The sequence below is a fragment of the Gopherus flavomarginatus genome, chromosome 19 (assembly GCF_025201925.1).
Source record: "Gopherus flavomarginatus isolate rGopFla2 chromosome 19, rGopFla2.mat.asm, whole genome shotgun sequence".
In the NCBI taxonomy this organism is placed as follows: Eukaryota; Metazoa; Chordata; order Testudines; family Testudinidae; genus Gopherus; species Gopherus flavomarginatus.
The window spans coordinates 19215922-19230623 of record NC_066635.1 but is presented as its reverse complement, the minus strand read 5'-3'; the positions used below and the strand labels follow the sequence as shown (position 1 = coordinate 19230623).

General features: G+C 38.2%; 1 protein-coding gene across 10 annotated transcripts in view; it reads right to left on the bottom strand.

Annotated features, from left to right (window-relative positions):
• BCAS3 (BCAS3 microtubule associated cell migration factor) overlaps positions 1-14702 on the bottom strand; it is a 490501-nt gene that overhangs the window by 304980 nt on the left and 170819 nt on the right. For all 10 annotated transcript variants that reach the window (XM_050929311.1, XM_050929313.1, XM_050929312.1 and 7 more), the window contains one exon: positions 566-716. In XM_050929311.1, the coding sequence (XP_050785268.1) occupies positions 566-716 (151 nt within the window). The remainder of the gene's footprint in view (positions 1-565; positions 717-14702) is intronic.

Genomic DNA, 14702 nt, shown 5'->3' with positions numbered 1-14702 from the left:
AGACAGAATTATACTATCAGGAAAACATTAGAAACATATATTTATGTGTATAGGATTTTTCTATATATGTATCTATAGTCACCCCTGGTTTGCTGCCTTTCCATATATAACACCCAACTACTACTATGGTTGAAGAATTTATAAATCAAAAACATATTTAAAACAAGTTTTCTTTAAGGTGGAAACTATTCAAGAGCTCACTCTATATGATTCAGCATACACCAAGACATATTTTATACTTGTTCCTTATGCATAAGGTCTACTCATGTCAACATAGAATATGTCCATGGAGTGGTTGCAAGAAAATGATCCATCTATCCAAACAAACAAACAAACAAACAAACATTTATGCTTCTGAATTCTTAGACAGATCTGTTTTTATGTGTTTTTAATACTCGTCATGGTATACTTTCTACCTAAGTTTTGTGCCACGGAATTATATGTACGCTGGAAACACAAAGCATAAATCAGAAAAGCATCACTAACCGCATGAATTCGTTCTATGAGTATTTTGTCGAACAACTACAAACAGTGTTAATAAGAAATGTCATGCAGGTACACTTACCCTGTGCGTTTGGTGATGGTCCCTAAGGTCATTGGCTGTTTGATTTGTGCAAGAGGTACCACCACAGTCAAACTTGGAAGTGGCAGAAGTCGTGGGTTCCCAGGATTATTATTAGTGAAATTATTGTAAGTATCTTGGTTATTCAGTTTACCTTGAAGAGATGGAAATAATTCTTTAAATTATTACTGGAAATTTTTCCCCATTTATCATTTCTGATAACCACATAAAATTAACAGTTTTAAATATACAATAATAGACTTCTATTGACGAAGAAAAAGAAAAAATCTCTTAGGAATTCCTCTTAAAACTATAGAAAAATATACAGAAGCAGATAAAACAGCAATATAAATATTTTTCATATCTAAGGAGATGAAGAAATTGTAGCCTATAGTAATAAAGTCAGCCATAGTGCTGCTGTTCTATTGAGCGAGTTTCACATATCAAGAAATTTCAAAATCCAATTGGAGAAACAGATTCTGAATCCAAATTGTCTATGGAAAAGGTAAAATATCCTAGAAAGGAATTTTTGTCCTGCAGTACCTCATACTGTGCTTTACACTGAGAAATTCTGAAAAAGAACATTTTTGCTGCCTCCATGAGTGAAAGTATGGTATCCCATAATAGCAACCTGCTGCACTGAAGAAAGGATAGAAAAATACATGCTACTGATATATAAAGAATAAAATGAAGGAAAGTAAAACTAAAATAAGAGCAAAATCCAGAGTTTATTGTAAACAGAAAAACTTCACTGTCCTTCAAAACAAGAGAAATAAAATGCCAAAATATAGCATTTAGAAAAGGGAAAGAATCCCCCCCCACACACACACTAAACTAAACTTGTTTCAAATTACTAAGACAGAAGGTCTGTTTTAGACATATGCTTCGTTTAGATACGCTTTCCTACTTTCTGTATCATTCTGCAATCACAACCTTTCAGTCTTCAGTTAGAAAAGGAAACTAGCTACAAATTTCATGGCAAACAGGGAAAGAAATGTAAAGAAACCAAAGAAAAAAAAATGAAACAAAAAGGGGCCAGTCTGTTTATAATAGAATCAAAAGTACTTTAAATAGACAAGCAACTGTGAATTAAAAGGTTTAGATCATTAACTTGTTTTTCTGTGTTCCTATAATGCTGTGAAATGCTGGCTTTGTCCTTAATCAAAAGGAAGCCATATTGGGAATTAAGTTCCTAAACAACTGATGCATTCTACATAGATATTATACAAATCCCAGACCAAATCCATACAATCCTGACTGAAGTGCAGCCACCTTTTTTCAAGGAAGAATAACAGCAAAGAAAAGAGTTTCTCACAGGAAGCTGGCTGAAAAGCTATAATGGTACTTCAGATGGATTGAAGATAGGAAAAGGAAGGCGGAAAAATCTTAATGAATGTCTCATCTTCCTAAAGACACTCAATGCTTCCTTTACCCTCCTTTTAATACCATATAACCGTTAGCTTGGGGTTTTGTGTTTGTTTTTCTACCAAGTATGTAGAACTCTGTGTTTTAGGAAAGCACACAAACAAAAAAATGATGAAATTACAAAGTATATTTTATGTTAGGTATCCGGTCTGCGCATTATTCAATACATTTTAAGAAAAATGGCAGGGCTTTAATGAATAACCAGCCTATTGAATAGTCTCTGAGTACAGACTTCATTCAGAACTACAGAGATTTTCCCGAACTAACTTGGGGGTGGAGGGGAACAACAAGAAAGAAAGAAAGAAAAAAAACCCTCATATTTAAATTAAGCCTGAGGCTTCAATTCTTTTCTCAAAAAAATCTTTGATTAGTTTCCTTGAAGATTCATTCTTGGTTCATGTGGAAAGAGCATAAAATAGTCTTCTGCATTTTTGTGTAATTAGTTACTATTCTGTCATCAAGCCCCTTTTAAAAAATGTGTTCCTCACTCTGTATTCAACATAAACTGCAACATTCAACACAGAAAACAGTGATACCTAAAGAAGTGATTCCAAATATCTATACCTTGCTTTCTTTGTTTTGTTAGGAATACGATGAGTAATTGTAATGCTGCACTGATCAAGTTCTGAATCCCATCTGCCTGTTGCAACAGTAATTTGTATACAGTACATACAAGGAATCCATAATTACTCAATGCACTCAAATCTCAGTACCATGCAGCAATTAATTAGCCTTCCAAATGCAAAGCTGCCACTGAATTCAATAGGATTTCTGAGTGCAGGAAAAGTGAGTAATCATAAATTAGATCTACGCTGAAAGATGCCGAGCTCCCTCAACTCCCATTAAAGCTGAGGGATCCTGTGGGGCAGTTGAGGACACTCAGCAGTTTGGAGGATTAGATCCTCTTTCAGGAATCTTAAAAATACCAATACACACACATGCACACCAATTAGTCAACACACACATGCACACCAATTAGTCACTGTAACGTTTGTATTTTATAGAGTGAAGGATCTAAGAAGTAGCAACATTTTTCTGAGTTGTTTGATACATTATACAATACTTTCCTTTTTTCCTTTTTTACAGTAAGAAAAAAAGGAAAGAACAAAAATATATAAAGGGAAATAAAGATGCTTAAGAGATGATAAATTAGAACAAAATAGAATATTCCTTTCAACTTGTTTGCTTGTGTTCTGGGAATGCATTAAAGCAGCTTTTATTTATTTACTTTTTATTTTTTTTAGAAGGACTGTACAAAGAATTGTTGCTGTAAATCCTACTTGAATTCCTGACTAAATCATATTGCAGTCACTTTGCAGGAACTAAGACATTACTTCCAGTCAGAATTAACAAAGACATGATACTTGACTATATGAGGTTTGTTTTCAAGATTGTGACTTCTGACTCTTTAAACCATCTTGGAAAACCAATCTTATATGCATTCATTTCTGTTGTTTCTAACTAAGCACTTTGCCATTTGTGATATTTAATGAAAACACTTTAACTTTAAAACGTCACCGGTGTTATCATTTAAAACTGTGCTGGAGATAAGGTGCTCTCATTGAACCTACAGCAGATACTCTACACAGAACAAAAAGTATGCCTTGCTTTCAGTTGAAAATTGCATTAAAAATAAATACATGAACAGAATCAAAGTTTAACTAATTATTCACAAGCATTGCCTGCAGACTGTGCAAAAATCACTATCCTTTAGGGATGAAAGAGGTGTGTTACGAAGTAACTAGCTGTGGGTAAGAAGCAGGACATTTAACTTGTTCATAATTTCTAGGGCAGAAATATCTTCTGAGTTCAGATATTTTAGTTTTTAAAATAAAGCTTTACTGACTGAAAAGATACAAATTTATTAAAAATTAACCAACCCAGTCATCAAAACACTCAACGTTTCACAGCAGAAATGAAGTCGAGAGTAAAAGATCCAAACATAATAGATGCAAATATTTTAAACATCTAATCTGCCACCAAATACCTATCAATCTACACTTTATTTTAAGCAAAATTTAGTTGTATAATTTTGAAAATACATTCACCAGCCATGGTGCAAATCAGAAATTAAAAATCAGAATGGTACAAAAGGCTTAAGAGAAAAATTTTAGTTACTTAGGAGTGAGTATTTTGCTTGATAATTTGACTTTTAAATAAGCTCTACTTAGTGCAGATGAATCAGGTTAGGAAAAATGCTACTTTATTTAGAAAGAGTAATAATAATAGCTTTCATTTGAATTATATTTAGATACTTTTAGTATGGAAATGTTCTATAAAGTGGTATCTCTATTGTCTGGACAATGTTGCCTCAGTCCCATCATAAAGATACAACCTTGACTTCTTAATTGCATAGCCGTGGGGATACAGTAAATGCACTCTGTGACTACGATTTCTTTATCATGCATTCAGCAAGACCTATATTGTACATCCACTACTGGAATGATGTGGTGTTCCACAGATTACATTTAACAGGTCAGGTTTTTTTTAAACTTTGTGGATGCTATTGTATCTGCCCAAAAACCCAATAAAAAATTTTCCCCTGTCCTCTAGCCCTTAGAAGCATGCAACTCTCATTGCAGTAAATGGGAGTTTTGCGCACAAGACAGTAGGATCAGGCCAAAAGAGCACAAAGAATGCAGTCAAGCATCCACATTATTTCCACAGCTCAAGCAGTTGTTGATTCACTGTGAAAGGACACAGTGACAAAGTTTAAGTGCTCCAGAAATATCAAAAAAAATTGTATAGTGAAGAATCCTTCAGCATAGCTCAGTCAAATTATTCTGCAGTATGTGTACAGGATAAATCAACACTTCAAATATACCTATTGATAAGTAACAAAAAGTAGGAATACAGTTCCAACAGCTTCCCTAAACGTTAAAAATTTAGCTTGAAATGACATGCTAACTTCAGAAGCTTGTTTTCATACTGACAATTGCACATAAACCAGGCAGGGTACTGCCTGATTGACTTTGCCAGGAATACCTTTTATAGCAATCCATTCAGAGGGAACTTAAAAACAAAACAAAACTCCTGCCACCTTCATTACAGACGTGGCCTCGTAAGGACTGGAGGCAGAACATTTTCACTAGAGTGTCCCTAGCTGTGGATCTCTCTTCCTTGGTGATCTGCCAGTGTCTGAGTTTACTGACCTTCAGAGTACAGAGCAAGGCACATCTTTTTGGTTAAGTATTTATCTGTCTATGGGATGTCACTGGAGAGGTTTTTCTTCCGTCAGGCTTAAGGGCTGTGCAAGGAGGGGCTGTTTTTACCATCTGTTGTGGGCACTTTAAGGTGGTTTTTTATGTACATCGTGCCACTTCCCTGTATCTCGGCACCCCCGGTTCCAGTCAAGGGCCAGAACACCACCTGAAAGGCAGTTCTCACAAAAATTCCCAGCCAAATTTTACAGATTCAAGAGGAAGAGAAAGTTTGGATAAGCATCCAAACTCCTGATCTGAACTAAACCCAAATCCCAAACCTCTTGAGTGTTTTCTGCCCTGAATCCAAATTCTGCTTTTTGGATTACCATTATTGAAATTGATTCTCTTGTTTTAGTTGAAGCTGCTGCTGAATCTTATCTATGAATGTTTACACAGAGACATAGAGATAGAGAACAAACCATGAAATTAGGAGGAAATCATGGGATGTTCTTGCCTTTTTAAAAGGTATTCTAACAGCAGACATTTATTAAAAAGGACAATATTTCATTGGATAAAGTCTGCCTATATGAGACATGGGAAAAAATAATTCATTAGTTCTATCTTGGGTACCAATTGGCATAAAGTCTGGGATAAGGAAACCTTCTATGACCCATTCAGTGTTCTGAGCCATGTTTTTTTCCCAGGCATTTTATACCACAAATACTCACAGGAGAAATGGATTAAGTTGAGGATAAAAGTGAAGAGAGAAAATAACAATGGGCTTTGTTATTATACAGAGCGAACAGGCTGTCATGTCAACTTTGCAGGGGTATATTCCCAAACCAGTCATCATTAACATACTCACTTCCACTGAAAAAAGGGAGGCCTGAAAGCGCCGGACAAAAGAAATCCCAAAAGACAAAGTAAAAACAAATTAAAAGCACCATTATAAAACACAGATGCTATAAGGAAAATAAACTTCACAAGATTTACTGGTTTTTGACAAAGTTGGACATTTGTGGAAAAGACATCAGCCGCAACTCCCAGGTAATGCCATTGCAAGGCTAATGTCATTTCAGTTTTACCTTTGCCCACCCCTTAAAAAAAATAAAAGGCAGAATATGAAGGGTTAGTGTTCTTAGCTGCTGAATGCAGTGACTGAGAATATATGAAAGTGGCAAACCACCAGGCACCAAGGTACTTCTGAAAACTAGACATTAGGTTGATGACTGCCACAGACAAACTTTTAACTTACAATTTTTTTATGTTACTTTTAAAAGTACAAACCAGAATAACGTACTGTAGGGAACTAATCTGTAAGATGTAAATGACAGAGCGAGTTGCACATTTCTACTTGGTTTTAGAATTGAATTTTTCCAGGCCTGACAGAAAACTGCATTTTGATCAAAACATGCGAGAATTGTTAGTTTGTAATACATTACAAAAACAAGCAGTATACTGAGCTGATTCACTGCTTGATCACTTGACAATGAACTCAGTATAGATTTGGGCTCGGTCGGCAGTCGGGTGGGATACTGAGGGGCCCCTTCCTATTGAAGATGTCACCTTTTAGAACAGACAAAAAAAATTAAGTCCTGGTTACTTAAGAGACAAACCTACAAAGTTGATCACCACCAACTTCCATCAACTGGGGAAGGGGGTACCCAGTACCTCACTATCAAGCTCTAAAATCACAGGTGCACTTTCTAATACAGGAAGGGGTGTGAACACCAGAGTTTGGGTAAATTCAAGGTCAGATTACATAATTCTACCTACTAAATTTCCCCCCCAGTTTCAGCTGGATATGGTATTCTTGCACTGGCTAATGTCAGCTGTTGTGGGATGATGGTGTGCACTGTGAAATTTCACTTTACACATAAGTAATGCAAGCAGGTTTTGGCCCTATGTAAGGTTTTATATTAGTAGATTGGGAATAATAAGCACTCAATTGTTCTGTGTTGTTTCCAGAAAAAAATAAGTAGAACTGAACTTTTATTAGCTATATAGTAAAACGATGTATATATTTTAAAAATTATTCTGTATTTCCTTGTGTTCTTATTCTTCCTTGTATAATTCCAATAAAATTAATAAGTAACACAATTATATCATTTCAATTCCGAAGCACCTGGTCTGCTTTTAATCTCCTACTGTACTTAATAAACTAAAATTCAAACTGCAACAAATATTTTAACAAAGTTAACATCAAATATCAATATCCTGCAACTTCTTGACTGTAAGTAAAACACACAATAACTTGAATCTACACAATCACTGGCAGGCTGAGCAATGAGAAAATGAAGCATGCTTAGCCTTCATTTGCTGCCTATTGTAAGAGATTCCTCAACCAAATACTCACTAATTATTTAAGGCAAGACAAATACAAATACAATCCTTTCTAAACGCTGTTAAAAAAATCACGCGCATGTGGCGGTTTATTTTGTTTTGATTTTTATTCAATAGGAGAAGTCTCATAGATGAGAATGAAAAGCTTCCCAGCGACAGTTCCAGGACTTTCACCCTCATTTTTGACCTTTCCCCAGACATGTTCCAGTATAATCTGTAATCTACTAGAGTCGGAAGAGGAAACAACAGCGCCCTGGTGAGAAACACTGCCTTGTGACCCAAATAGAGAACTCTGCGGAAGCAATGCTGGCTCACAGAAGTCGTTTGGGAGGGTGTAACAGATCATTCAATAATATTTTTAATTAATTAAAAAAGAACAACACTAATTACTGCCAATAAGATGCAACATATTTAAATCTGCCCCAAATGTTACTTTTTTTCCCTGGGAACTGGGTGTGCAACAACAGGAAACTTTATAGCTCTTAATTAAAATAACCACTACTTCTTAACATTGCACAGCAACTGCTTCAAGCAGCAAACTGCTAGGAACAAGATCCATTTACCAGCCTAAGTCTGAATATTTCTCATAGCACTTTTATTAGCTACAGTGGCTATATACAGATTAGGCACTCAAAGTCAAACTTTCTCCAATTTACACTGATGTAAATCCAGAGTAAATCACTGAGGTCAGTTACGTTTATACTGATGAGAGCAGAATTTGGCCTTTTGTCTTCATAATGTTTAAAACCACTTTTTTGCTCATCTTTTATAAAATGGCTGCATCTATTCACATGAATGTACTGGGAAAGCAGCCCTTTCCTTGTCTATGTATGAAAAGATGGAGCATTTGATGCCAACAGGCAAGCCTGTGTGCTCGTAACATTCCCCTGAGAGGCACATGCACCAGTCCAAGTGTCTCCAGCCACAGGGGAAAGAAACACTCCTCTACCCTCAGTTACCCTGGATATCACCTCAGGCCCTGGAAATCACCCCTCCAATCTTTCTAGGATTTTACACCACACCCATTGGTGCATTTCCCCACCACATCCACACCCTCTCCATCTGAGGCCTCCACTTCTTCCCTCCCTACACTATCTCCACTTTCAGGAAACCACTGACTGCCTCAATTACTCTCACTGAAACCCTCAAATTCTTTCTAGTCCTTGAGGGTAGGGACAGAGGAATTTACACCATTCACTTCACCTTCCTCTAAGGAGATGTCTACACTGCAGTTAGACACCTGTGACTGGCTCAGGGTAGGGGCTATTTAAGTGTGACACAGACATGTTGGTTTGCAGGCAGCCCAAGCTCTGGGACCCTCCCACCTCGCAGGATCTTAGAGCCCAGACTCCAGCCTGACCATCTACACTGAAATTAAACAGTGAGCCTGTGAGCCAGGCAGGGGGTTTAACTGCAGTGCAGATCTATCCTAAGGGTGAAGCATTTAAAACTCTAGCTCTGCTCGGGATTAGAACCCACCACACGGGAACCGTACAAGCTGTGCTCAAACTGCTGGTGATATACAGGTGGCCAATACTCCTACTTATGCACATGCTTTTTTTTTTTTTTTTTTGGATGGAAGTGAAATCTTTGGAGGCACATGCACAGACACAGGCAGTTGTGTGTGAAGTAGCCCTGGTACTCTTGTGCATATACTTGGAGTCCCATGTCAACAGTTGTGAGACCTCCTGTCAGAGAAACATCCCTGATCTTAGCTAACTTCTTATAAAATATCCCACTGGAAACTTGAAACTAAGATCTGTTCCTGTGACAATTTCCCCTTCTCTCTTTCTTGCACCTGGAACACAGGACAAAGCTGCATGGATTAAAAAAAAAAGCACTGAAGCTTTTGGTTTGGGAAGAGGGGGGATACGAATAAAAGCTTGCACCGGCTTTGTAAACAGATCTAAAAGTAGATCAAGAAACAGGACCAAAATCTTACTACATAATAATCTTTCAGGGTCCATTTAACTGAAAATATTGTTGGTCCAAACCTACAATCCTTAGGGCAAAACTTGCACTGAAGTGAAAAAACAAAAACAAAACCCCCTCCCTCTGACAGCCAGCTGTGGACTTCATAGCTCCCTGCAGAAGCAGGAGCAGACTGTAACACTGACACTTCAGCTGGTTCACCCCAATTGGTGATTGCCAGGGAAATCAGCTAAAATGGCCTCCCATTGGCTGAATCATCTCCAGTAAAAGCCTGCACCAGGGAGGGGGTCCAGTTGCTTGCCATTCTGTCTATATCAGGATTCATGCCTACAATTCTGCTCAGAGTCATGGATTCCAGGCTTGGTTATTCATAATCACTGAGTTTACTGAGTTTTCTTGTCCGTCTGTAGATGTTTTATAACAGTGTATCTCAGGATCAATGGTGCAGGGCTCCGGGAGACAGACATATGCTGTTGCTGCTTCTCTTCCATTTTTCCCTTGTGTGTGTAAATTTAAAGGCCTCTTTGTATTGGTGGATCCTTGCAAGAAGTTTGGATGACATAGGAAAATTTACAGTGAGGGCCCTTAGTCCTGGTGCCATTGGAAGGCAAGGGGTTTCCCTGCCCCATGGAATAGAATAAACTGATCACTAGGAACTACTGGAGTTTTGGCTGTGGGAGAACGAAGTCCCTCAGCATGAGACATGGGACACTTTTGCATTAGAATGTGCAAGTGATTGGCCTGGTAGCCTCTTGGATGACCTGTCTGTGGGCAGTTGAGAACAAACTTATTGGGTGGAGTACAGGAAGAAGAGAGAAAAGCATGCTCACCCCAATTTTCAGCTAGTAGATACCTAATATTAAGGATTAGTTATATACAGACATGGAAGGATTCGATTTTTACTGGTAAATATCAGTAACTGTCAATTTCACCATGCATGCACAAACTGACAAAAAACTCTCCATCAATAACAATCAAAATTTACAGGTAGTCAATGTAAGAAAAATGCTGCTTAGAATTTGACTTAAAGATATTTACTTTGTATACTTTGACATTTGATTTGGGGGGATAGCTCAGTGGTTTGCGCATTGGCCTGCTAAAGCCAGGGTTGTGAGTTCAATCCTTGAGGGGACCACTTAGGGATCTATGGCAAAATCAGTACTTGGTCCTGTTAGTGAAGGCAAGGGGGCTGGACTCTATGATCTTCCAGGTTCCCTTCCAATCCTATGAGGTAGGTACATCTCCATATTATTATAATTTATGTTTAATGGTTATAAGGATTTAGCTTTTTGAATCTCCAAGTCTACTGTCATTAAATAAATGATTGTCTTACACTCTCCCCATAATTTTCCTGAAAATGTGAAAATTGACATTTATCAAAATTAAAATATGCTTTAAAATAAGCATTGATATTATCTGTCAAAATTATAAAAAAAAAATCAAATTCTGCCAAGCCAATTTATGTATGTTAATAAAGTTGTGGCTGTTTTTTTGCCACTTTTTCCTTGTACTAATGTCCATGTTCCCCCCCCGGTCCCTGCTATGTCTGCAGCAATTAGCACAAACATTATTATGTTTAAAGTAGTTCTAGGCAGATATCTGACCCAGGTTGCATACACATTATTTCTTCTAAGTTATAAAACAATGTGCTTTGATAACCATTGCATATGAGAACCTGAGAATATCATCCATGGACAATTATAACAAAAGTGACTTGTCTAAAACCCACAGAATATTGAAACTGTGGGGGGGGGGGTGGAACATAGGAATCGCTCTCTCTCCTCCCCCTTCTTCCCTCCTCTTCCCCTCCCACTGCACATACCCTCATCAGCTCTGCTTTTTTACCCATGACTGCTAAGGATGTTTTCTGGCTCTGTGACAGCATCATGACTCAGGTCATGAGAAGTGTCAAAGATGCATTTCCTTCAGATGGGAAAAAAGCAACTGATTTTAACAACCCACAAAGAGTAAGCAAATAGAATAAGCCAAATCAGCACATTTAAGAAGATAAACCTTTTAAAAGACACAAATATATTTTATTTCCAGTCTTAGCACTTCAGTTCTTTCCCTAAAGTGTTTGCATTTTTAGGCTCCAAAAAAGGCATAGCTGATTTAAATACTTAAGAATAAAATATTCATGACAACAAGATCAGCACCCATTTACTGCATAATCAATCACTGATTATAAACAAATACACAGGGTTTGCTGCAGCCCTGCAAGCTGAAGGGCTATATATTTCATGCCCCTGCAAGAGATCACTGCTGTTTCCCTGAGGAATACATCGCTGGGGAAAGCACGAAGTGTTTGCACCAGTGCCCTCCTCTGGGTTCCAACAGAGAAGGGTATTTCCTGAACCTCATACCACCTATTCTCTTCTCACCACAACTCACCCACTCTACCTGCCATCATCAACAAACAGCTATATAACAAGAATCTCTCACCATACCTCATCAAAACCTCAGCTATCAAAACACCACCTTCAACAACTGTACCTGTACCTCATATCCTTTCACACCCAATTTACCCCATTCTCTACAAAATTATGGCAACAGCCTTCTCATGTCCAGAGCACCTGCTGCATCAGTGCCTCATGCCAGTTTGGCTTTTACATCTTTCTCAGCAATGAAAACACCGTTCTGAAGGTGGTTAATGAACTCCTTAATTGTACTGATCATAGCTCTCTCAAATTACTCATCTTCCTTGACTTCCAAGCAATATTTGAGATTATCAACCACATTATCCTTGAGAACACGGTGTCCTGCTCGTCTTCTCAGCTGGTTTCACTCTTAGCCCTGTTTCTTTACTTCTGGTGGTAAACTTTGCTTCTGACACTAACCTACTGCTCTATAAAGCCCCTTATGGCACTGTACTCTGCCCTTCACTAGCTACTTCTTTTCACTCAAGCACATTATTTCACAGTTTAAATTTGGCAATTGCTTTTATTCTGATGACACACAACTCTCTCTTTTAAAATGCAGTTCTGCTCTGAAAAGCAGCCACACAAAAAAGTAATCAGTCATTACGCAACAGCTCTCTCCCTTTGTGTAGTCACCTCAACTGTCCATAGTAACAACAACAGATTTTCACTACTTTTTACTCCTGCAGAGTCTACAAAGCTGTGGCTTCTATTACTTCTTGTACATCACAGGTATAATAGTTCACCAAGTTTCAATCAGTAAGAAATGTGCAGCCCCATCAGAGACAATCAGATGATAATGGGTGTCGTTGAGTGCTTAATCAGCAGGATAAGCTTATTACTGGTGATGTACAAGAAGAAAACAATCAAACTTGACTTTTACAGCTCAGTTCATAAGATAAACATCTTTTTATTTGTGAATTGTGCACATCTGATAGGAAATAATGGAGGGGGAAAATAGAAATAATAAACAAAGAACCTTGCAGTGCCATTTTAATGGGTCACTTCAGAGCAGAACTCCATTTTACTCATTTACTCCCTCTTCGCCTGCCTCTGACAAATCAGCACCTGACTCTATAGAAATGTTCTTTATTTTAATGTCACCAAGACTGAGACCATCCACGTTTGCAAGAAAATTTCCATGGGACTCTCATAACTGTAGTGCCATTCTGAACTCTAGCCTTTCTCCCATCTCTCAGTTCTGTCCCTGACATCTCGCTCTGCTGTGCCATTATTCCTCTGCAAGTCCACCTATAAAAATGTCCAAGACACAGTTTGCATCACCCACTGCCTTGACACCTACTCTGCTAAATTGCTCAGTCATTCATTTATCACTTCCTGCCTCCGTAACGACAATTCCCTCCTGAAGTAGTTCTCATCCAAACTCCAGTCCGTTCAGAATGCTACCACATGCCTTTTTCACATGTACATGTAAATGAGACATTTGCCCGTTTTCTGAAACTTACACTTGTTCCCCCATCCACATCCATACCCACTACAAAAGCACCCCTCTAAAACACCTCATGATCATGCTCCCCCATGATATAATTTTCTCAGCCTACATCCCTATCTGACCCTCTGCTATGTTAAAATTTGGTCTCTTGTCAATCCTCCACTTTCTCTGTCTGGTGTAATGGAGCTTTTGCGTCCATTGCAGCAATCAGAGGCGTAGCGAGCACCCTCCATACCCTCCGACCGGAGGGGGCCCCGCAAGGAACGGGGCCCCTAAAAGTGGCAAAAAAAAATGTAAGGTATAACTAGGTAAGTGACATTTATTGATGCTATTGCACAATCCATGTCGGTTTTACTGACAAAACCGTGAAGTCATTATGAGACATCATAATGCTATTGGCTACATCAGTTGTCTGTCGGTCAGTTTCGAATTTTAGTTGGACCCATTCAAAGAATGTGTATTTGCGTTCATAATGGCGGTCGGCGGATAAATGTTATTAATTTAGTTGTTTAGTTTTTTATCGTTTCTGCATTGTAAGGGGCCCTGGACATATGTCTGGAGGGGGCCACGTTCTTTGTTGCTACGGCCCTGGCAGCAATGACCCAGCAGATACTACCAGCCGTATCCACTTCACTGAGTCTTCATCCGTTATTATAATACAGCTTATTTACAACCCGTAAAGCTGCTGCCCAGTACCTAAATTTGTGTTCACAGTTTACAACCATTCACATATCTCCTAGTCTATTCTCTCATCTACTCTAAATGTGTAATCCGCTGTCATACTGTAACTGATCGGTATTGTGTACTTTCTGTACAAAGTTCCTGGCCAAGAGATCCAGTGTAACACCTGGAGTTTTCCAGAACATAATGGCCTACACCAGCTCTCAGTGTGGAAATTACTACAAGGTGATCCAAGACTGCCAGAATACGGTGGGGGCGGAGCGGGTGGAGAGAAATCTTCCTACCTCTACAAACACACTCAGAACAGGAAGACTTGTAAAGAACCGAATCATGATACATTTTAAGTAGTCCAGTCTCCAACTCGTACACAAAGGATTTACTTGGGTAACACTCATCAACTGCAACATAAATCCCCTTTGCATTAATAGGAAAAGAAAAGAAGGTCCGCTTTTCTGACATTTGGCATGCATAGTACGAAAGATATAAGATAACCAAAAGCATATTATTTTAAAAAGTATTTCACCTGGAGTGTTTGCCAATATAAAACAATGAACTATAATCTGATGCAAATTCTTCCTAAGGCACATGTAAAATAATTTCTTTTAAAACTTTTCAGACATCAACAAATGGATGTAACTAAGTTTCCAACTCACAGACAGGCAAGGTAATGGGGATGATAGATCAGAATATTCCTATGGCATTCATACAACATCAACCTAAATCAACAGAATACACCGAGAAGCTGG